Source organism: Babylonia areolata, chromosome 35 (assembly GCF_041734735.1).
Source record: "Babylonia areolata isolate BAREFJ2019XMU chromosome 35, ASM4173473v1, whole genome shotgun sequence".
Taxonomy (NCBI): Eukaryota; Metazoa; Mollusca; class Gastropoda; order Neogastropoda; family Buccinidae; genus Babylonia; species Babylonia areolata.
The window spans coordinates 11,766,437-11,790,177 of record NC_134910.1 but is presented as its reverse complement, the minus strand read 5'-3'; the positions used below and the strand labels follow the sequence as shown (position 1 = coordinate 11,790,177).

At 43.6% G+C, this 23,741-nt stretch overlaps 1 protein-coding gene across 1 annotated transcript in view; it reads left to right on the top strand.

Moving 5' to 3' along the window:
* The window catches only part of LOC143277882 (uncharacterized), a 28,934-nt gene extending 5,838 nt beyond the window's left edge, over positions 1-23,096 (top strand). The window contains exons 5-11 of the mRNA XM_076582832.1: positions 3,671-4,078; positions 5,915-6,004; positions 7,969-8,565; positions 10,987-11,213; positions 12,577-13,402; positions 15,348-16,235; positions 17,413-23,096. Coding sequence (XP_076438947.1) covers positions 3,671-4,078; positions 5,915-6,004; positions 7,969-8,565; positions 10,987-11,213; positions 12,577-13,402; positions 15,348-16,235; positions 17,413-17,952 — 3,576 coding nt within the window. The 3' untranslated portion in view covers positions 17,953-23,096. The remainder of the gene's footprint in view (positions 1-3,670; positions 4,079-5,914; positions 6,005-7,968; positions 8,566-10,986; positions 11,214-12,576; positions 13,403-15,347; positions 16,236-17,412) is intronic.
* Positions 23,097-23,741: the final 645 nt, after the last annotated feature.

Here is a 23,741-nt window from a genome sequence, read left to right as displayed (position 1 = left end):
TGATGATATGTGTTATTATGATAATAACACAGGGTTATAACGTTAATATAAGCAACCAAGATGATAATAATGGTAATGATAATGATGATATGTGTTATTATGATAATAACACAGGGTTATAACGTTAATATAAGCAACTAAGATGATAATAATGGTGATGATAATAATAATGATGGTAAAAACACATGGTTGTAACATTATAAGCAACTAAGATGCCACCCCACCCCCACCCCCATTTTTCCTTCTTTTTTTTCTCTTTTCCTGCCTGCAGATGTATTTAGTTTCCTGTCATTGCATCAGAGTGGATTTTTTTCTTCTTCTTTTGTTGCCATGGGTTCTTTTATGTGGGCAAAGTGCATGCTACACAAGGGACACTGGTTTACCGTCTCATCCAAATGACTTGCATCCTGACCACCACTCAGGGTCTAGTGGAGGAGGACAAAATACTGGTGAGTGTGGGGTTCGATCCTGTGTCCTCACATTCTCTTGCTTCCTAGGAGGACATGACACTGCTAGGCCAGCTTTTCTGTTTTGTTTAGATATCTGTTGTATTATTACTACACGAGTGGTGATAATGATAATACATACGCACCACTAGGCCACTGCTCCAGGTTTATGTCTATACCTTTTCAGGTCTTGTATTGATTATTATTATTTGATACATGTAAGGTAAGTGCCAAGTACTGTTTCAGAGATATATGCATAAGCTTACAAATGGGTCAACAGCTTCTTCTCTTCTTCTTCTTCTGCGTTCGTGGGCTTCAACTCCCACGTTCACATGGATTACAGGATCTTTAACGTGCGTATTTGATCTTCTGCTTGTGGATACACACGAAGGGCGTTGAGGCACTAGCAGGTCTGCACATTGTTGACCTGGGAGATCGGAAAAATCTCCACCCTTTACCCACCAGGCGCCGTTACCGAGATTTGAACCAGGGACCCTCAGATTGAAAGTCCAACGCTTTAACCACTCGGCTATTGCGCCCGTCGGTCAACAGCAAAATGAGACTTGTATGATCCTTGGTTCCTCGATTGCAATGCGAAATCATGTACAGCTTTAGTCTTTTGTGAAGAACTATGACTCTTAAACAAGGAGGCAAGACTGCACTGACTCTTAGTGCTGCAGCCTTGGGGAGTAGATGGCATTGGGGTAACCATCCCAACGCCGACTGTCCTGAAACCCTCTTGGCCAAGAGTGTGTAGAGGATGTAACTTGGGGAAAGACACTCTTCACTGTAATAAAATTCCAGCCCAGGTAATCGGGACAGCATTTGCCTCCTTTGCTGTTCTGGTGGTCAAAGTCAGACACAGCAGACACTCAGTTTCAGTTTCAGATTCAGTTTCTCAAGGTGTTTACAGCATTTGGGCAAAGCCTTATACGCTACACCACATCTGGTAGGCAGATATCTATCAGCAGCATAACCCAACGTGCTTTGTCAAGCCTAGAGTGCATGCATATATGCGTATATATATATATATATATATATTGATTTATAACAAAGTTCAGCAGAGATGTTAAATGCATATGTGGAGAATCTGTTTCTAGAAAACACATACTCTTTGAATGTCAGAGTCTGAGATCGTTTTTACCAAACTTCTCGGAAAATTCTTTTGAATGTATTTTTGACAATTTCAGGATGCTATCTGCTATTGCAGAAGGTTGCTGCATAGTCCAATTGGACATTTGCTATAGTTGTTACAGTTGTTTGATGTTAGCGTTTCCTTCAATATTGTGCCTATGTCTCCCATTTTAATGCTTAATTTTTTTTCCAGTGCTCTGTATCTTTCCCCACCACACACACACACACATGCGCACACACACATACACACACACCATTTTTCACCCTCTGCCCAATACCGTTCCCTCCACCACGCCCTGCCCTCCACCCCCCGCACCTCCCCCCCCTCCTTTTTTTTTTTTTTTCTCGTCTAATATCACTTAAAGTGGAAGACGTTAAAATGAAGACTACTACTACTATATATGGATTTCTTCTACAGAATTTTGCCAGAGGACAACACTTGTTGCCATGGGTTATACAGACAAGCCGCATGCAGCAAAATAAGGCCAAATGAACACACTTAATAGCCAAAAAAAGCATAAGACGAGACAGAGCGAAAACCTGACAAGATGGCGTGGAGAGCCTTGGCCAAAGGAATGATTCAGCGCTTATAGCTTTTAGAGGTGTTTGATTGGCTAAGAAGGGGCGTCTTTTCACTGTTAGCCGCGCAAAATTGTGCCAAGCAGAGCAGACCGATAGGCCTAGTTTGCATCAGTTTGACATGGTAAGTATATGTATCACCAAACATGGAGTATAATACAAACTCCTTTTTCATTGTGCCAAGTGCGTGCTGCACATGGGACCTCGGTTTATCCTCTCCCAGTGACAAGATGCTCAGTGTGATTTTCCAGTTAAAGTCTTAACTCCCGAGAGCAAGGTTTCGGTTGCGCATGCGCACTAGAGCCTATCCATAAAAGGGAAAGGGGCGGAGTTTATCTATAAAAAGCGCGAGCACGTGTCCGGTAGAAATGTAAACATGTGGGAGGTGAAAGCAAAACAAAGACCGACTCACTGTTAGCGGAGAAAGATACCTGTGTACTCCTGCCACACAATGTGGTCGTTTACGGTTGCCAACGTTGAGGGGCTGTCTGCATGCTTTCCAATTCTCACCGGACAGTACCACGTGCTGGTGCTATTTTTATCTGACAGACACGTCTAGCGCAAACACAAACGGCTCTAGCTCCGCCCCTTTTCTCTGCATTCAAATTTTGTATTACGTGTAGCTGACACATTTTGTACTTTCCAAAGTCAATTCAGGTCTAGATTGGAAGCTGCTAGGCAAGTCTCGCTCTCTGCCATAAATGAAGCCAAACCGTAGCTTTATTAGGCTTTTATTTTGAATAAACCTTCACCGACGTCACAGTGTCAGACTCTGGTGAGAAACTGGCTTGATTCAAATCGCCCGCCATTTATAGTCTGGTTCAGGCTTTAAGCTTGGGAGGGAAGGGCGAGAGTGGGGGTTCGAAGCCAGACCCTCACTGAGTCTCTGTTATCGGCAGACGAGCAGATGTCTTAACCACTCTGCCACCTTCCTCCTGTCATGTATATCACGTATATTATGTTCAAAGCCAGACCGTCATGGACTCTCTGTATTGGCAGATGAGCGTCTTGTATTTGTATTTGTATTCCTTTTTATCACAACAGTTTTCTCTGTGTGAAATTCGGGCTGCTCTCCCCAGGGAGAGCGCATCGCTACTCTACAGCGCCACCCATTTTTAAAAAATTTTTCCTGCATGCAGTTTTATTTGTTTTTCCTATCGATGTGGATTTTTCTACAGAATTTTGCCAGGAACAACCTTTCTGTTGCCGTGGGTTCTTTTACGTGCGCTAATTGCATGCTGCACACGGGACCTCGGTTTATCGTCTCATCCGAATGACTAGCGTCCAGACCACAACTCAAGGTCTAGTGGAGGGGGAGAAAATATCGGCGGCTGAACCGTGATTCGAACCAGCCCGCTCAGATTCTCTCGCTTCCTAGGCGGACGCGTTACCTCTAGGCCATCACTCCACCATAACCATTTTACCACCTTCCTCTTTTGATGTATATCATTATGTATATATGTGTATCATATATATGTCACTGTACACATGGTGTGTGTGTGTGCCCACAGGCCCAGATGTCGGACCAACATCACCAGCCCCGTTCATCCTCCGCCACTGTCTCCAGCGTGCATATGCACGAGGACCCGCACCCACACCCACACCCACACCCCCACACCCACATGATGCTCCCCCACCGACCCAGCACCCAGCAACAGCAACAGCAACAACAACAACAGCAGCAACAGCAACAACAACACCAGCAGCAGCAGCAGTGCTTCCCACCGGAGATGTTTTCCGGTGGCCACCCCCAGCCGTCCGTCTCTGTGGCGGCTGCTTCCACGTCCAAGGCCGCGACTGCGCTGCCGCCCCCACCCCCACAGCGCTGGGTGATGTTTGATTACGTGAATCAGACCCTGGGGAAGGTGCCTGTGGTGGAGGCGGTGAAGGACCCACACACTGGCAGCCAGCACTTGAAGGTGGGTGGGGGGGTGGGGAATGGGTGTGTGCTTGTGGGGAGGGGTGTGTGGGGAAGGGGTGGTGTGGGAGGGGTGTGGTGTGTGTGTGTGTGTGTGTGTGGTGGTGTGTGTGTGTGTTGTGGGGAAAGTGTATGTATGTGTGGGGTGTGATGTTTTGTAGGGTACGTGTGTGTATGTGTGATGTGTCTTTGTGGTGGGTGGGGTGGGGATGTATGAGATGTTAGTTAAACATTTTCCTTGGTCTAGCAGTTAATAAAGGTATGTATAATTTGAAACTAGAGTATTTGGGGAAGTGAGGATTGTTGTTGAGCAGATTCGTCTGCACCATTTCTGATTTCATGCATGCGCCTGGATGTGTTTGGTGCAATCATGCACAAGTATGCTTGTGTGTACACATGCACATGTTCATGCACAAACACGCACGCTTATTCACACTTATGTGCACACACATGCTCACTCTTTCTTTGTCTCTGGCACACACGTGAACCCCTCACGGCCTCAGTATGTATACACACACAGACATACACCAACACACACACTACACACATACACACACACACACACACACACACACACACACACACACACACACACACACACACACACACACAAGACACAAACACACACACAAACACAGACACACACACAGACACACACACACAAGACACAAACACACACACACACACACACACACACACACAAACTGGGAGAAATATAGGTACTGAGGTTGCACTGGGGTGACAGGCTCTTTTTCAGGACAACCACCCACATTTGAACCGCAGAAATCCGTTGTCCAGGTTGTGCGCCTTCCAGACACTAGGACAGCAGTGCTAAGACCAAATGATGAACACAAATAGAAACTTAAGACTGCGATACTGTGACTGCATGACATACACAAGAAGAAATTTACGACTAAATACTGGGACTGAATTATGTGCAGGAGTAGAATACTGAGACCACAATACTAAGACCGAATGATGCACACAAGTAGAAACTTAAGACTACAATACCATGACTGCATGACATCCACAAGTAGAGATTTAAGATGATGATACTGGGACTGAATGATATACAGAAATATAATAGTGATAACCTTGATACTAAGCCTGAATGATGCACACAAGTAGAATTTTAAGACTAAAATACTAGTACTGAATGACGTACGGAAGTAGAATGTAAAGACAATACTAGGACTGAGTGATGTTCAGAAGTAGAATTTTAAGACAATACTAGGACTGAATGATGTGCACAAGGAGAATACTGAGACTGCAATACTAGGACTGAATGGTATGCAGAAGTAGAAATCTAAGACTGCAGTACTAGGACTGAATGACCTACAGAAGTAGAATACTAAGACTATGATACAAGGACTGAATGATGTACAGAAGTAGAATTTTAAGACTGCAGTACTAGGACTGAATGACGTATAGAAGTAAACATTTAAACCTATGATACAAGGACTGAATGGCATACAGAAGTAGAATACTACGACTACAATACAAGGACTGAATGGCATACATAAGTAGAATACCAAGACTACAAGGACTGAATGGTGTACAGAAGTTGAATACCAAGACTACGACTACAATACAAGGACTGAATGGCATACATAAGTAGAATACCAAGACTACAAGGACTGAATGGTGTACAGAAGTTGAATACCAAGACTACAAGGACTGAATGATGTTCAAAAGTAGAATACTAAGATGACTATGCAAGGACTGATGTTCAGAAATAGAATACTAAGAGTAAGACTTCAGTATTAGGATTGAATGACGTACAGAAGTGATACATATTTTTCTATGTGCTAGCAGTTCTCAACAATTTTTGAAACAGTTCCAGATGGAGCCACTCAAGCAGTATCAAGGGGAGCAGTTCCAGGACAACCCCGTAAAGCAGTTTCCCGACGAGGCAAGTAAAGAAAAGGTAAGCCACGGGAGTACATCTTCTGTTTGATTTTATTGGTTTTTATTGGATTTTGTTGATTGATATTTTTTATTCGCTTGGTTTATTGAGTGGGTAAAGTATTTGCTTTTTTGTTGGTTTTTTTTTTCTGTCTGGGGCAGGTTCTTTTTTGTTGTTGTTTTACATGAGATATGAAATGAAATGTTTCATTTTTGAATTTTTGCAAGTTAAAAAGAAGAAAACCTTTGCAGGGCGGCAACATCGTTGGGTGCTCTGGCATAACTTAACAGAAGAAAGAAATGCATGGCGGTTGCCTTTTCGAATGCACAAGTACCCGGTACCCCTGATCAAATCCAAATACCAGATGCTGCTACGATTCAGTCCCTGGAATGACCCAAGGGTATCGTAGGTTGCTGGAGTCATCCTTTGCCTGTCAAGTCTAGCATGGAGGATATATATATATATATATATATATATATATATATATATATATATATATATATATATATATGATAAAAATGGTTAGAGAAATATGTTGTTTGTAATTCCAGCCTAAGGTTGTTTCAAAGTTTGGAGGGTTACGATTCTGAAGGGAAGGGGGGGGGGGGAGACAGAGAAAATGTGGGAACGAGTTTCTGTCTTTGATTGATGTGTAACACCTGAAAATGATAGATGTGTGTTGTAATTCATGAAAATAATGGGTGTATGGTACAACACCTGAAAATGATGGATGCATGTTATAACACCAATGATGGATGTATGTTATAACACCTGAAAAAAAAGATGGATGTATGGTATAACACCTAGAAATGATGGATGTATAACACCTGAAAATGATGGATGCATGTTATTACACATGAAAATGACGTGTGTGCATAATAACGCCTGGAAATGATGGATATGTGGTACAATACCTGAATAAAATTATGGATGTATGGTATAACGCCTGAAAATGATGGGTGTGTTATAACTCATGAAAATGATGGATGTATAACAACTGAAAATGATGAGTGTTTGTTACAACACATGAAAATGATGGATGAGTGTTATTACTCATGAAAATGATGGATGTATGTTACATCTGAAAATGATGGATGTATGGTATAACACCTGAAAACACCTGAAAATGATGGATGAATAGTATAACACCTGAAAATGATGGAAGTATGGTAAAACACCTGAAAATGATGGATGTATGGTATAACACCTGAAAATGATGGATGTATGGTATGACACCTGAAAATGATGGAAGTATGGTACAACACCTGAAAATGATGGATGTATGGTATGACACCTGAAAATGATGGGTGTATGGTACAACACCTGAAAATGATGGATGTGTGGTATGACACCTGAAAATGATGGATGTATGGTGGAACACCTGAAAATGGTGCATGGTACAACACCTGAAAATGATGGATGTGTGGTATGACACCTGAAAATGATGGATGTATGGTGGAACACCTGAAAATGATGGATGAATGGTATAACACCTGAAAATGATGGATGTATGGTATAACACCTGAAAATGGTGCATGGTATGACACCTGAAAATGATGGGTGAATGGTATGACACCTGAAAATGATGGGTGTATGGTACAACACCTGAAAATGATGGGTGTATGGTACAACACCTGAAAATGATGGATGTATGGTATAACACCTGAAAATGATGGATGTATGGTATAACACCTGAAAATGATGGATGTATGGTATAACACCTGAAAATGGTGCATGGTATGACACCTGAAAATGATGGGTGAATGGTATGACACCTGAAAATGATGGGTGTATGGTATAACACCTGTGGATGTATGGTATGACACCTGAAAATGACGGATGTATGGTATAACACCTGAAAATGATGGGTGTATGGTATAACACCTGAAAATGATGGGTGTATGGTATAACACATGAAAAGGAAAGCAGAGTGAAAGGAAGGAGGAAGACCCCCTCAGGGTTTTTTTTACCTGGGGACTTTTCAGGCACTGGGGGAGACGTCAAAAAAGCAGAAGACCAGCACCAGAAAGGAGAGCACCCCCAGGAAGGACCGCCCCCGCAAGGAGAAGCCGGAGAAGAAGCCAAAGCAGGACCGGGAACCCTACGTCTGCTCGGAGTGCGGCGCCACCTTCCTCCGCGAGCACAACCTGAAGCTCCACCTGCAGAGGCACAAGGGGGACAAGCCCTTCACATGCGACCAGTGCGACGCCTCCTTCGTGGAGCCGCGGAACCTGCGGCGCCACATGGTGACGCACAAGCAGGACCGGCCGCACCTGTGCACGGAGTGCGGCGCCACCTTCCTGGAGGCCTGCAACCTCAAGCGCCACATGCGCACGCACAGTGGCAAGCGGCTCTTCATCTGTGACGAGTGCGGGGCGGCCTTCAGCCGGCAGACGTACCTGCGCGACCACACCATGACGCACCGGGGCGAGAACGTGTTCAAGTGCGACGAGTGCGAGGCCACCTTCAACAACGCGCACCACCTGCGCAAGCACATGAAAGGCCACACGGGGGGCCGGCCGTACAGGTGCAAGGACTGCAGCAAGGTGTTTGGCTGGTGGAGCGCCTACAAGCGACACAGGGTGAGTGCCGCCCGCTGCTGGAGCTGTTTGTTTCAACAGGTGCAATAGCCGAGTGGTTAAACCGTTGGACTTTCAATCTGAGGGTCCAGGGTTCGAATCTCGGTAATGGCGCCAGGTGGGTAAAGGGTGGAGACTTTTCCGATCTCCCAGGTCGACATATGTGCAAACCTGCTTGTGCCTGACCCCCTTCGGGGTGTATATGCAAGTAGAAGATCAAACACATATGTTAAAGATCCTGTAGTCCATGTCCGCATTCGGTGGGTTATGGAAACATGAACATACCCAGCATGCACATCCCTGAAAATGGAGTAAGGCTGCATACATGGCAAGGTTAAAAATGTCACGCACGTAAAAGCCCTTTCGTGTACATGCAAGTGAATGTGGGAGTTGCAGCCCACGAACAAAGAAGAAGAATTTAGTTTGTTCATCATCCACATGTAGTTTTCCACACGTGGGAAAGGCACGCTCCACTGTAATGAGTTTCTTAACCCCACAGATAGGTTGTTTTGTTGTTTTTTTAACTTAAAAAGAATGTCAGTTTTGATTACACATATATATTTAGCATAAGTACTTAAATATATAAATAGGATAAGAAAGAGCACATAATAGATGGAACATAAAAAGGTGAAGAAACACATGACGATGTACATACTATTATATTGTGAGAATAGGTACTTCAATTCAAGTAAATAGATCATTTCAATATATTATCCAAAAAAAAACACCACCACCAAAAACAAAAACAACCCCAAAAAGAAAGAAAGAAAGAAACAAAACAAAAAACAACACACACACACACACACACACACACACACACACACACACCATTCCACCCAACAGATAGTTGGTCAGGACAGCTGTTTGCCTCCCCTGCTGCTCCGGTGGTCAAAATCGCACACGACTGATTATTGTACATTTCATCTTTTAGCTGTTGAAGGTGGGAGGAAGGTGGCAGAATGGTTAAGACGCTCAGCTGCCAATACAGAGAGTCCGTGAGGGTGTGGGTTCGAATCCCGCTCTCGCCCTTTCTCCCAAGTTTGACTGGAAAATCGAACTGAGCGTCTAGTCTTTCGGATGAGACGATAAACCAAGGTCCCGTGTGCAGCACGCACTTGGCGCACTGAAAAAGAACCCATGGCAACGAGAGTGTTGTCCTCTGGCGAAATTACGTAAAATGAACTCCACTTTCATAGGTACACAAATATGTAAGCATGCACTCAAGGCCTGACTAAGCGCGTTGGGTTATGCTGCTGGTCAGGCATCTTCTCAACAGATGTGGTGTAGCGTGTATGGATTTGTCCGAACGCAGTGACGCCTCCTTGAGAAATTGAAACTGAAACTGAAACTAGCTGTTGAAAGCATTCATATCGTGTATTGAAATGTCTGTGAACAAGGAAGATTGTGTCCAAAATTTCAGGGTTCAGTTGTTTGAACGTTTTTTGAAATTTAACGGTTTCCTAATGCTGGTTCTTTCCATGGCTGCTTATTGTAAATGAAATACATTTGATTTCTTTTTTGTTCATAATGTTCCAAGTGTGTACAAGTAACCTTTAGTGAAAGGGAATATATATATGTGTATATATATATATATATATATATATATATATTATATGAAAATTTTCAGTAAGTTGGGTAGGTAATGTGAAAGAAGGATTACATTTTGATGACACATGGAATGCGATAGAACACTGGTGAAATGTGTAAAATAACACTTTTAACAGTGAAGTGTGCAGTGCAGATTATCATGCATTGAAATGCTTGGCTTGAAGAATGTGAAGACTGTGTTTGGACTGTGAAGTATTTGTGAACAACGTTAGAACAGTATAAAGTTTTAAAACACGAGAACATGAATGAGATTAATGACTGATGAAGCTTGTATGTTGTAGATTTTGAAGTCTTTTGTGCAATATGCCTTTAATCTTAAACTGCGGTTAAATGCTTTTTGTTCAGTTGATAACTCACTGGACTAGAATTTGATCAAGGATTCTCAAGGTATGATACAGTTCATTTTGATCAGACAAAAAACGAAAGTACATAATCTTAGGAGTTGTTTGGAATGTTCTTTAGCACTCAATCAGGCAAGACAAAATTTGTCATACTGAAGTCAAACCTTAACCCCACTTTGATTATCAGGCCAGGTTCTACCTTAGATCTTTAGGCAGAATATAGTCCTCAACTTCGCAAGTACTTCTCATTTCACCATAGTCATCGTGGGTCACGCTAATTATGTAAGATAAAAATTAAATTTAAGTGGAAGGGGGTGGGGGTGCAGAATTATACTTACATTATTTTCGTTGGGGGTGGGGTGGTGGGTGTGGAATTATTCTTTCATTATTTTCAGGGGTGGGGTGGGGGATTATTCTTCCGTTATTTTCGTTGGACGGGTGGGTGGGAATTATTCTTCCGTTATTTTCGTGTCAGGCGAAACACATAGCGGAGGCGAACGGGGAGGAGGCGGTGGATGACGAGAAGCGCAACAAGTGTGACGAGTGCGGGGCGAGCTTTAACCGCCCCTGCAAGCTGAAGCGTCACATTCTGTTGCACTCCGGGGAGCGACCCTTCCCCTGCACCTTCTGCTCGGCCACCTTCACCCAGATCTACCACCTGCGGGCCCACATGCAGCGCCACGCAGGTGAAAAACCGCACAGGTAAGAAAGAGAGAGCTGGGGGTATCTGGTTTGTGAAATCTTGTATTGGTTTTTACTCGTTTTTGAGGGTTTCTATTTTTTTTTGTGCTTTTTTGTTTGTTTGTTTGATTTTGGTGTACAGAGTATTCCATTGAACACCACCAGAGTGAATGAATGATGAACAGATGAAATGGACACTTGTGTAGCGCCTATCCTTGGTCGAAGACCAAGCTCTAGGCGCTTTACAAACACTGGGTCATTTTCACAACAGGCTGCCTACCTGGGTAGAGCCAGCTGACGGCTGCCGTTGGGCGCTCATCATTTGTTTTCTGTGTCATTCAGTCAGTTTTAAGCCCCGCATGTATGCACATTCAGACATGTAACATTCTATGTTTTTGACCATTTTGTTTATTCTTCGCCATGGAGGCAACCATACTCTGTCGGCAGGGGTGTACATTCTGGGTATTTTCTTGTTTTCATAACCCACTGAATGCTGACATGGATTACAGGATTTTTAACGTGCGTATTTTGATCTTGTGGGTGTGTATACACACGAAGGGCATACACGCACTTGCAGGTGTGCACATATGTTGACCTGGGAGATTTTAAAAATCCCCACCTTTTACCCACCAGGCATCGTTACCGAGATTCGAACCAGGGAACCTCAGATTAAAGTCCAATGCTTGAACCATTGTGCTATTGTGCCCATCAGTGTGAACTGTGTAGTTGACCAAAGTGTCCTATGTCAGTGAAGGAGTTAAAGAAGGCTGAGTTGACAATCACCCAACAGGTGATGTTGACGTTCCCCAGAATCTTCCAACAGCTGTTGTTGATGTTCCCAAGAATCTTTCATGTTTCCCAGAATCTTCCACCAGCTGTTGTTGATGTTCCCAAGAATCTTCCATGTTTCCCAGAATCTTCCAACAGCTGTTGTTGATGTTCCCAAGAATCTTTCATGTTTCCCAGAATCTTCCACCAGCTGTTGTTGATGTTCCCAAGAATCTTCCATGTTTCCCAGAATCTTCCAACAGCTGTTGTTGATGTTCCCAAGAATCTTTCATGTTTCCCAGAATCTTCCAACAGCTGTTGTTGATGTTCCCAAGAATCTTTCATGTTTCCCAGAATCTTCCAACAGCTGCTGTTGATGTTCCCAAGATTCCAACAGCTGTTGTTCATGTTCCCCACAATCTCCCAACAGCTGTTGTTGACATTCCTCACAATCTCCCAACAGTTGTTGTTGACATTCCCCACAATCTCCCAACAGCTGTTGTTGATGTTCCCTACAATCTCCCAACAGCTGTTGTTGACATTCCTCATGATCTCCTAACAGCTGTTGTAGACATTCCCCCGCGATCTCCCAACAGCTGTTGTTGACGTTTCCCAGGTGCACAGAGTGCGGCGCCTCCTTCTTGGAAGCGGACAAACTCCGGCGCCACATGCGCGTCCACAACGATGAGTCTGACCGGGCCGTGGTGTGCGAGGAGTGCGGGGCACGCTTCAGCATCCCCCGCCACCTGACCAACCACCGCAAGGTCCACCGGGAGGAGGAGGCCAGCGAGAAGAAGCCGGACATCATCAGCGTGCGGGCTAGTCTGAAGAAACGGAAAGGAGAAGTGCGTGATGATGACAGTGAGAGCCCGAAGCAGAAACCTTACAAGGGAAAGATGAAGAAGAGGATGAGAAAAGCTAGACTAAAGGAAGAAAAAGAAGAAGCAGGTGAAGAAGAACAGAACGAGACAGAAGGTAAAGTGAGGGTAGATCAAGAAGAAGAGATTGATGATGATGGCTTAGAAGAAGAAAAGGATGTGCTGGACTTTGATGACGATGAAGAAGACTATGAAGAGGAAGAAGACTATGAAGGAGACACAGAGATTGAATTAACGGATGAAGACGGAGAACCCCACCCACCAAAAGAGAAGTCGAGGGAGCCAGAAATCTTCATGGAGATAGCGTCCCCTTACCCTGTCTCTGACCCTGGGCCCACGTCCGTTCTGGACCTGAAACGGGAAATAAAGACGGAAGTGGTGGAGGAGGAGGAGGAGGATGGACCAGGGCCAGCTTTGCCACAAGGCCCCAGGGTGGAACAGACTGGCACGGAACCTGAGAAGGAGTCAAACACCAGAACCGGGGCGGATGATACCAGGGGCAGTGGCGCTGAAGTGATGAGCTTGCCTGTCAGTGTGCATTCTTCGTCTGCTGCCAGCAGCCTGGTGAGTGTGCTGCTGCTTATTCTTCTTCGTTGTCTTGTGTGTTGTCACCCCCGTAAACGGAGTATGGCTGCCTACATGGCGGGGTAAAAACGGTCATACACGTAAAAGCCCACTCATGTGCATACGAGTGAACGTGGGAGTTGCAGCCCACGAACGCAGAAGAAGAAGTGTGTTCCTGGACTGCAATTGTCTTGTTGACTTGTGTGTTCCTGGACTGCAGCTGTCTTGTTGACTTGTGTGTTCCTGGACTGCAGCTGTCTTGTTGACTTGTGTGTTCATGGACTGCAACTGTCTTGTTGACTTGTGTGTTCATGGACTGCAACTCTCTGGTTGACTTGTGTGTTCATGGACTGCAACTCTCTGGTTGACTTGTGTGTTCATGGACTGCAGCTGTCTTGTTGACTTCTGTGTTCATGGACTACAACTCTCTTGTTGACTTGTGTGTTCATGGACTGCAGCTGTCTTGTTGACTTGTGTGTTCATGGACTGCAGCTGTCTTGTTGACTTGTGTGTTCATGGACTGCAGCTGTCTTGTTGACTTGTGTGTTCATGGACTGCAGCTGTCTTGTTGACTTGTGTGTTCATGGACTGCAACTCTCTTGTTGACTTCAGTGTTCATGGACTGCAACTGTCTTGTTGACTTGTGTGTTCATGGACTGCAGCTGTCTTGTTGACTTGTGTGTTCATGGACTGCAGCTGTCTTGTTGACTTGTGTGTTCATGGACTGCAGCTGTCTTGTTGACTTGTGTGTTCATGGACTGCAGCTGTCTTGTTGACTTGTGTGTTCCTGGACTGCAGCTGTCTTGTTGACTTCTGTGTTCATGGACTACAACTCTCTTGTTGACTTGTGTGTTCATGGACTGCAGCTGTCTTGTTGACTTGTGTGTTCCTGGACTGCAGCTGTCTTGTTGACTTCTGTGTTCATGGACTACAACTCTGTTGTTGACTTGTGTGTTCATGGACTGCAGCTGTCTTGTTGACTTGTGTGTTCATGGACTGCAGCTGTCTTGTTGACTTGTGTGTTCATGGACTGCAGCTGTCTTGTTGACTTGAGTGTTCATGGACTGCAGCTGTCTTGTTGACTTGTGTGTTCCTGGACTGCAACTCTCTTGTTGACTTGTGTGTTCATAGACTGCAGCTCTCTTGTTGACTTGTGTGTTCCTGGACTGCAGCTGTCTTGTTGACTTGTGTGTTCATGGACTGCAACTCTTACTGTTGCATTGAGCAATGTTCAACATTGAATGAACAGCTTTCAGTTTAGTTTAGTTTGATTCTCATCTTAAGTTGAGGGCAGTGAAGCTTGGGTAAAGTAAGTGTTGGAGGCCTTTGTTATTCACTAAATTTACATCCTTGACTTTTTTTTAAATTTTCAGTTGACCAGTTCATATCTACATGATGTAGTAACCGAGCAGTACAGACATGGATCATATCTATTTGGTGTAGTAATTGAGCAATACAAACAGGGATCATGCAATACAAACAGGGATCATTTGTACATGGTGCAGTAATTGAGAGCAAGATCATTTTGACATGGTGTAGTATTGAGCAACACAGGGACCATAACTATATGGTGTAGTAATTGAGCAAAATCATTACTGCATAGTATAGTAATCAAGCAATACAGGGATCATACCTACATGGTGTAGTAATTGAGCGACACAGGGATCAAACCTGTATATGGTGTAGTAAATGGGCAGTACAGGCAGGGATCATACCTACATGGTGTAGTAATTGAGCAACACAGGGATACAGTTATCATACCTGTATATGGTGTAGTAAATGAGCGGTACAGGCAGGGATCATACCTACATGGTGTAGTAATTGAGCAACACAGGGATACAGTTTTCATACCTGTATATGGTGTAGTAAATGGGCAGTACAGGCAGGGATCATACCTACATCAGTACATGGTGTAGTACTTGAGCAACACAGTGACCGGTTTCAGATGCCCTTCACCAGTGGCGGCCCCACGGGCAGCGTGGGGGTGGATGACGCGTCGCACTCTGCCACGGACTTCACCGCAGAAACGACCTTGACCCAGTCGACCCCGACGAAAGAGGCAGACGAGGACCGGTGCCTGGTGCTGTTCGCCTGCAAAGTGTGCAACGCTGTCTTCAACTCCTTCTTCGCCCTCAAGATGCACAAGGCCAAGCACGTCGCTTTCCGCAGCTGCATCTGCATTCGCTGCGGGGACGACTTTGCCGACGCGGAACAGCTGAAGGAGCACCTGACAGGCTGTGTCGGGCACCGCCCCCCGCCCCTCAAAGAGGGGGAGGAGGGGAATGTGGCGGGGGGAGGGGCTGGGGGGGAGCCCCAGTACCGGAGGAACGGGATGGGGGACGTGAAGCGCCACGTGTGCAAGGACTGCGGCGCAGCCTTCGCCCAGCTCTCCAAGCTGCGGCTGCACACGCTGGTCCACGACCCCGAGCGCCGGCACCACTGCCCTGACTGCGGAGCGGCCTTCCGCAAGGCCCGTGACCTCCGCGACCACAGCCGCACGCACGGGGACGAGCGGCCCTACGTGTGCGACACCTGCGGGGCCTCCTACACCCAGCACTCCACCCTCCTCATCCACAAGCGCACCCACACGGGCTACAAGCCCCACGTGTGCAAGGACTGCGGGGCCACCTTCCCCCGGGCCAACCGCCTGCGCGTGCACATGAGGATCCACACCGGGGAGCGGCCCTACGTGTGCAAGGAGTGCGGGGCCGACTTCAAGTGGAACGCCGATCTCAAGAAGCACATGGTTCTCCACAACGACTCGGACAAGTACCGCTGCCCCCACTGTGACCAGACCTTCATTCAGCAGAAGAAGTTCAACCTGCACTTACAGGTGAGGCAGGCTGTTGAGGTTTAGTTCCCATTGTTCTTTTGCCCCCAAATTTTTGAATTCCATTACCATTCCCAGTTTCCAAAAGTTCAGCCTGCACTTACAGGTAAGGCGGTTGATGGTCTTTGTGTGAACGGTATTTTATTTGGAGCATGTCACTACACATGACAGTTACAGATAAACAGGTCAAGAAGAAAATTTTACACAAAGTCCAGTCCTGATATTTGTACAAGTATGATTATATCCTACAGCTGTTGATTTTAGTTGCTTTGTTGAATGATGAAGACGTTCAATAAAGTATCTGCAGTGAAGAAAGCTACCAGCAAGAAGGTACCGAGAGTGACTCAGCTTCTGAGGGCTGTGAAGAGAAGGACAGGGGTGGGCATACACACGACGTGAGGAGAGGGGTCAGTGGGTCAAGTACAGGGAGTTTCATTCAGTTACTTTTGTATTTTTTGTGATTTTTTTTTTTTTTCCAAACCCAAACACATGGGTCATCTGTAAGGGTAAGCAAGGGGGAAAACTGTTCATCCAGAGTGAGTTAAGGGACTGACAGGAATCCTCTTTGTGTGTGTGTGTGTGTGTGTGTGTGTGTGTGTTTCCTTGTCTGTGTGTGCATGTTTACCTATTTGTCAGTTCGTTGATACCTCATTTATGCATGGAAGGGTTATCCATGGATATACTGGTGTAAATATATATATATATATATATATATATATATATATATATATATATATATATATATATATATATATATATATATATATACTTACTCTCAGTGTTCATCACAGATTGACTAAAGCTTACACATGGGCCAAACAGCAAAGTGAGAGCCATGTGATCAATGGTTTTCCCACTGCAGTTCATTTACAGCTTAGTCTTGTGGAGGACTGGGACACGAACTAGGAAGCAAGATTGCACTGGTTCTTAGTGCTGCGTGCTGCAGCCAGTGTTCTTTGGGGACCATCCCATTGTGGACTGTTAGTGTTATAAAGCCCTCCTGACTGAGAGAGTGGGGTACTTAGGCAAGACGCTATCCACAAGAATCAGATCCTAGCCAAGATAGGGGGGACAGCAGTTGCCTCCTCCCTGCTGTTCTGATGGTCTTAGTGGGACGCAACTGACCGTCAAACAGTTACAAGCACAAAATAGATGATCAGACCCTTGGTCCTTGTCACAGATCCATTCAGGGGAGCGGCCCTTTGTCTGCAAGGAGTGCCAGAGACCCTTCAAGAAGAGCAGCCAGCTGAAGCGCCATGAGCGCATTCACACGGGCGTCAAGTCCTTCCTGTGCGACGAATGCGGCACGGGCTTCCTGACGGCATCCAGCCTCAAGCTCCACCGCACCACGCACACGGGCGAGAAGCGCTTCATCTGCGAGGAGTGCGGGAAGGGCTTCCGCGTGCACAACCGTCTGGTGCGTCACATGGCCTGCCACACCACCGACGAGCTTCTCCTCGTCAAAAACAATCCCTCCACGCCCTCCTCCTCCACCCCCACCACTACCTCCTCTTCCTCCACCGCTCCTGCCGTGGCAGCGCCAGAGTCGGTGGGTGTGATGCCAAACGTGCCGACGTTCACAGACTACGAGCTGTTCCAGTACAGCAAGCAGTCAGCAGAGAGGATTCTGTTGGCCCAGCAAAAGCTGCAGGAGCAGTTTGAGCAGCGGCAGTTGCAGCAACTTCACAGACATCAGCAGCAGGTGCAGCAGCAGAAGTAGCGATGCATGCTGTTTCCCTCCCCAACTTTATAAGTTCAGTCTCTGCATCTGCCTCTGTGTGTGTGTGTGTGTGTGTGTGTGTGCAGTGGAATAATGATTCACATACTTCCAGTGTATGTTTGTCTGTGTGAGTGTGTGTGAATGCAGGGGAATAACGATTCACATACTTCCACTGTGCGCGTGTCTGTGTGAGAGTGTGAGTGCACAAGATAAGTGTGGAGGAGTGGACGCAAAGTCTCCAAAGCTTTCTCAGTTGTTATAGTGTGGATGAGAAAGAGGAGGAAGTTCAGAAGAGGAGGTAGTTGATAAACCAGAGTTTATGTTCAAGGTTAAAGAAGAAAATCCCAGTGATTTAATGGACACTACAGACACAGCTATGAAACAAGAAAAAAGGATTCGTGTGTGCATGTGTGTGTGTATTTACGTGTAGCATTGAGAAAGAGAAAAACACTTTTTTTAGAGTTCATTGCGAGTGCTTGGGCATAATAAGATAACATAAGACTTATTATATATTATATAAGAGTATGTATGTGGAGGTAATGTGCTTTACTGTACAGGATGATTTAAAAAAAAAAATTTTTTTTATATATATATAATACAAAAGAAATCAGGTTGTGATGAACAGTAGATACGTTATGCCTGTTTGGTTAGACAGACTATGTGGCAGTAAAATAGTTCAAATTCTACATGAACATATATAAAAATTTATATTCTAAGGGGAAAAAAAACCCAAAATGTTTAGTAGGTGGGTGTGATTGGTGGTGTGGGGGGAGGGGGGGCCATGCGGGGGGGCTGGCTGTGTGTCCTGCTTGAGACAAAGTGTCAATGGAGTGCTGTTTGTGGTTGAATGGAAACATTGCTACACTGGACAAACTGCTGGACAAGATGCCCAGGTTTAAAGCGTACAGAAAACATGTTGAAGGTATGGAGCGACAGATTCTTGTTGTTGCTTGTACTTTTTTTTGGTATTTTTTACATTTTGTGGGTTTTTTATATATATGTATGAAGATTAAAAGGAGCAGTGAAAGAGAGAGAGAGAGAGTGTGTGTGTTTGAACTGGTGCATCATCAATTTCTTTTGCTCTCTTGATTTTGGCAATAATTACAGTACCAACTGCTGTCATGATAATTCTTGCACCACCGCTTTTTGCACCAAGGAGAAGAGATGAAGGAACAAAAGAGCAGTGATAACAACAGTGGAAAGAAAATCTGACGGTCTTTTTAGCGATGCAGAGTCAAATGATTCCTTTGTTTGTGTTAAAAATGTAACTTTTTCAGTTTTTTGGGGGTTTTGTTTGTTTGGTGATAGCTCGTTTGTGTTATTTCAGTTTCATCTTCGTCATGTTCAGGGTAATCCCATACCCGAGTTTTGATTATTTTGAAGTTTGGTTTCCTGTAACTATTTGTATTAGTATTATTCTGTTTGGATCATTTTGCTTGGTTTGTTTTGATAATAATAATTGCAGCTGTGTCATGTAAGTTGTAACTCGATATATGTCATGTATGTTTTTTCCCCCCATGTTTTATAAGCAGTTTACCCTGTATAATCAAACTTTACAGTTTTTGATACACCCACAGAAAGAATGTATATATATATATATACACGTTTCACACACACAGCTTTATCTTATGCAAGGGAAACAGCAATAAATGATTCAGTCAAAAACCAGCAAAACCAGGCGTTAGTAGGATATCCAAGCCAGACCTTCCCTCTCATGACAGAATGCTGAATCCAAACCTGACAAGGGATTGGATATACATGTCCTATGTCATTCCACATTGTGTGTCTACGTGTCCAAAAGGTCACTCCACTCCATTAAAGATCTAGTTACCAGCTGTCAGTATACAGTAGATTATGTGATGTGCCAGCTCTGAATATGGTGTATGGCTGCTTAAACAGCTTGGTTAAAATGTCCTTTGTGCAAAATCTTCTCAGTGATCATTTGTTAGTATCCAACAGCAGGTTATGTAATGTTCTGACTCTGAATATGGTATTTGGCAGTCATTTGTGTGAAACTAAAATCCCACCTGTAGAACAATGATAGGAGTATATGGCTGCTTAAACAGCTTGGTTAAAATGTCATTTGTGCAAAATCGTCTCAGTGATCATTTGTTAGTATCCAACAGCAGGTTATGTAATGTGCTGACTCTGAATATGGTATTTGGCAGTCATTTGTGTGAAACTAAAATCCCACCTGTAGAACAATGATAGGAGTTTGCAGCCCATTGAATGGGGATGAAGATCAGAGGCCTGGAATCTGTCACTGCTTTTACCCCTCCCTCACTGCGGTCTCTGGCTACAGCTACAGACTTTATCATGTTCTGCAGTTTACAAGGTCTTTCTGATTATTGACTGTGGCTCCAGAATGGTGTCATTTTCTGTTTTGGTTAACTCACAGTACGGCCAGTCCTCTCTTCTCCTCTACACAGACCCCTCGGATGTCCAGTGGGTGTCTGAATGACCCAACCTTTAGTTTCCGTCGTCAGAATTGTGGTATTCTTTGTCAACATTCATCTCTTCAGTACAAGAGCCTTCCGCTTGCAATATTTTGATGGTGGTAATTGGGGTGAAACGCTGTTAACATCGTCTCTTTCGCCGTTCGTATGGAGAGAGTTAAACGCTTGCATGGAATACAGTGGCTTCGTTACTTTTGACATTTTATGGAGTAAATGGTGTTCATGACAGCACAATGAGAATGTTCCAGCATTTAACACACTGTCTTCAGAATTGCCACGACTTTTGAGTATCTCTCATTTTGAGGTCGGCTGTTGAAGAATACATCTGATTTAGGAAGAGTGATAGATATTTTTTTATCATTGAGATTATTTTGTTGAATGTCATTTTCTTTCAAATCTTTCAGTTTTAGGTCAGCAGTTGAAGATGCATTTGGTTCAGGATGAGTGAGAGATATGTTTTGATTATTAAGATTGTTTTGTTGATTTTTCATTTTCTTTCACTGTTGGTTTACAGAGGCTGCTGAAGATTTGTCTTGTTTTGTTTCTTGTTAAATGTTATGTGTGCTGTATGCTTGTACACAAGTGAGACCAACAGGGTATTGGTAAAAATGTTAGAAGTGTTTGTGTGAAGGGGGAAGGAGGTGGGGAATGTTTGCTTGTGAATAATAAAAAAAAAATTAATATTCCAGGGAGGTCCTCCCATGCAATAAATCAACATGCATATATTTGAATATTTTTATCACGCAAAAAGTTTTACACTGCGCTTATAGTATCTCCATATATTAATTTGATTTTTCATTGTCCATGAATTTTTTGGCTTTGTGTGTGTGTGTGTGTGTGCGTGTGTAAGCAGATTAACAGGTCAACAAAGTGAAATGAAATAATTGCTGAACTGAAGTATTAACTGATCATTTCAGAGATTTTTATGGTTTTAAAAAAAATAAAATTTTTAATAAGACATAAAAAGAAAAGATCATTTTAAAATCTCTGAAGACCTTGTACTGTCCAGGTCTCCCTGGAGTTTCTTATCACTGGACTTAACCCGACATTATTTTTTTGGGGGGGGTTCTGGATTTGGTTGTGATGAGAAAGATTTGGTTGTTAGGTTTAGGGTTTTTGTTGTTGTTGGGAGGGTGGGCTGCACGAGTCATTTGATGCATTTTCTACTTGTCGTCAGGAGTGGGTCGTTACAAAGCAATAGGTGTGATTCAGGTTACCTTCTGAAGACATTTTTTTTCCTTCTGGTATGGACCTTTTAAATCTGTATACAGTGTGGACAGGAGCCATTGTTTAGCACAGCTTAGTAACGCTTCCACCTTCTTAGGCAGCATTTTCACTAATAGTGATGTGGGCGATTTTTTTATTTTTATTTTATATGTATATTTTTTTGGTCTCCTCCAGTTTTTGGGTTTGTGTTTATTGAAGTGTGTATGTCAGTGTGTGACATCATTCTGTTTCCAGCTTTGATCTGATTTACCTAACAAAGAAAAATAGAACTGCATCTCAGACCATTTTTTTCTCGAAACTGCTGATTGACAGACAACAGAAATGTGCTCTTGTGTGTGTGTATGTATATTTCTTGCAAAACAGAATAAAAGGTAGGATTTGCAAATTTCTCACAAAGTTTGACAGCAGGAAATTGGGCACACCTTTCCTGCAATTTTTGTCTTTTTTAAAAACTTGTATACAAAGAGTTGCAATATGATAGTACAAAGATTTATAAGCAAACTAATGTGATCATTTTATTTTTCTTGGGTTGGACAGGACCATCAGCATATCAAAATCTTTTTTTTTTTAAATCTTTGTACCTGGACAAAACAGTCTTGTTGAAAATTTGCACTTGTCATGTTTCATTAATTGTAATCTGTTGAAGTGCTTTTTTAATTTTAATTTTTTACTGTTTCTAGTTACAAAATAGGAATTGTGATTCAGAGTTACCTCATAAACAAATGAATATTTGATTATTATGATCATTTCTGTTTTTTTAAAGTTGTCTTTGTATCGATTGCACCTTTACTTTTATTGAGTTAATTTATAGTAGTCTTTTAAAATTAATAATGTGATCCACACAAAGTATTGTTTGCACTCATCAAAACTCAAGGCCACCCTAAGTTGTGTGCCATAGCTGACATGTTGAAAGTGTGTGTTGAACAATCAAAACTGAATGGTTGTCATTGCCCGAGTGCTGATGACGGACCCACAAAGAAGAGGGAGAGATTCACGAAACATAGATCAAAGGGCACATGCCATTTGGGTCACACAACGAATGGAACAGGAGTTAGCTTGCCATCACAGCATTTCTCATTTTATGTCTGCCTTTCTTTGGCTCTGAGGAATGGTTTCAGAGGGTGTCTTTCATTACAGCTGCTGTATTTTGTCGTCGTCGTCGTCGTTCATTGTTGTCGACTGCCTGACGTGTAGAACATTCCAGGTCATTGTCATGTCCTCGTTTAATCTTTGGTTTCATAAGGGGTTTTTTTTGTTGATCATCATCCTGTTTTTGTTATTGCAGTTCTGGAAATGGTGAATTTGATTGTTTTACGTGAGTTTGTGTAAAAATAGATGGTGTTAAAAGATAGTGTGACAAGAATGCGAATGCTTTTTTGTAATAAATTCAGGAAAAATAAAATGACTGTCAGGAGTAATTAATGTTCATAGTTTTTCTCTCTGACATGGACACAGACTCGCAAATTGTATTGCATTGTATCCGTGTTCTCTGTACCTTTGTGTTCAAAGTTCCTAGTGCTTGGCACAGTCCGTTTTATCAGCAGTATTTGCACCTGGTAATCCTTTGCCTGAAGTGTTCCCATTGTCTGTTTTTCTTTCTCTTCCTTTCTTTTCCGTCTCTCCTGTCGGCCGCCCATGTGGGTCTTTTTTTTTTTTTTTTTTTCTCTCTCTCTTCCAATGAGGACTGGTACATTAGGTACAGGTGCACCAGCAGACTGGCACATTAAGTACAGATGCACTGCTAGTGCTTTCTTTACTGCATGTAGGAAAAAAGGGAGGTGCTTTTGTACTGTGGTGACGTGCTTTCACCCTGTGAATAGCCATGGGAATTTCACATCACCCACAAAAATAAAAACACATTCATTTTCACGAGTAGACACAAATGCTTGACATGCTTGCTTGAATGCTTTCACTGAGATAATTCATTTCAGATTCATATGCCATAAATACATGGACTGCATAATTATGAGAGAGAAGATAAATGTCCAGTTTGTTACGTCCTAAACACACAAAATATTTATTGCATCAATGAAAAAAAATCTTCTTCATTATCCATAAGTACATACTGTGGAGTGATGGCCTGGAGGTAACGCGTCCGCCTAGGAA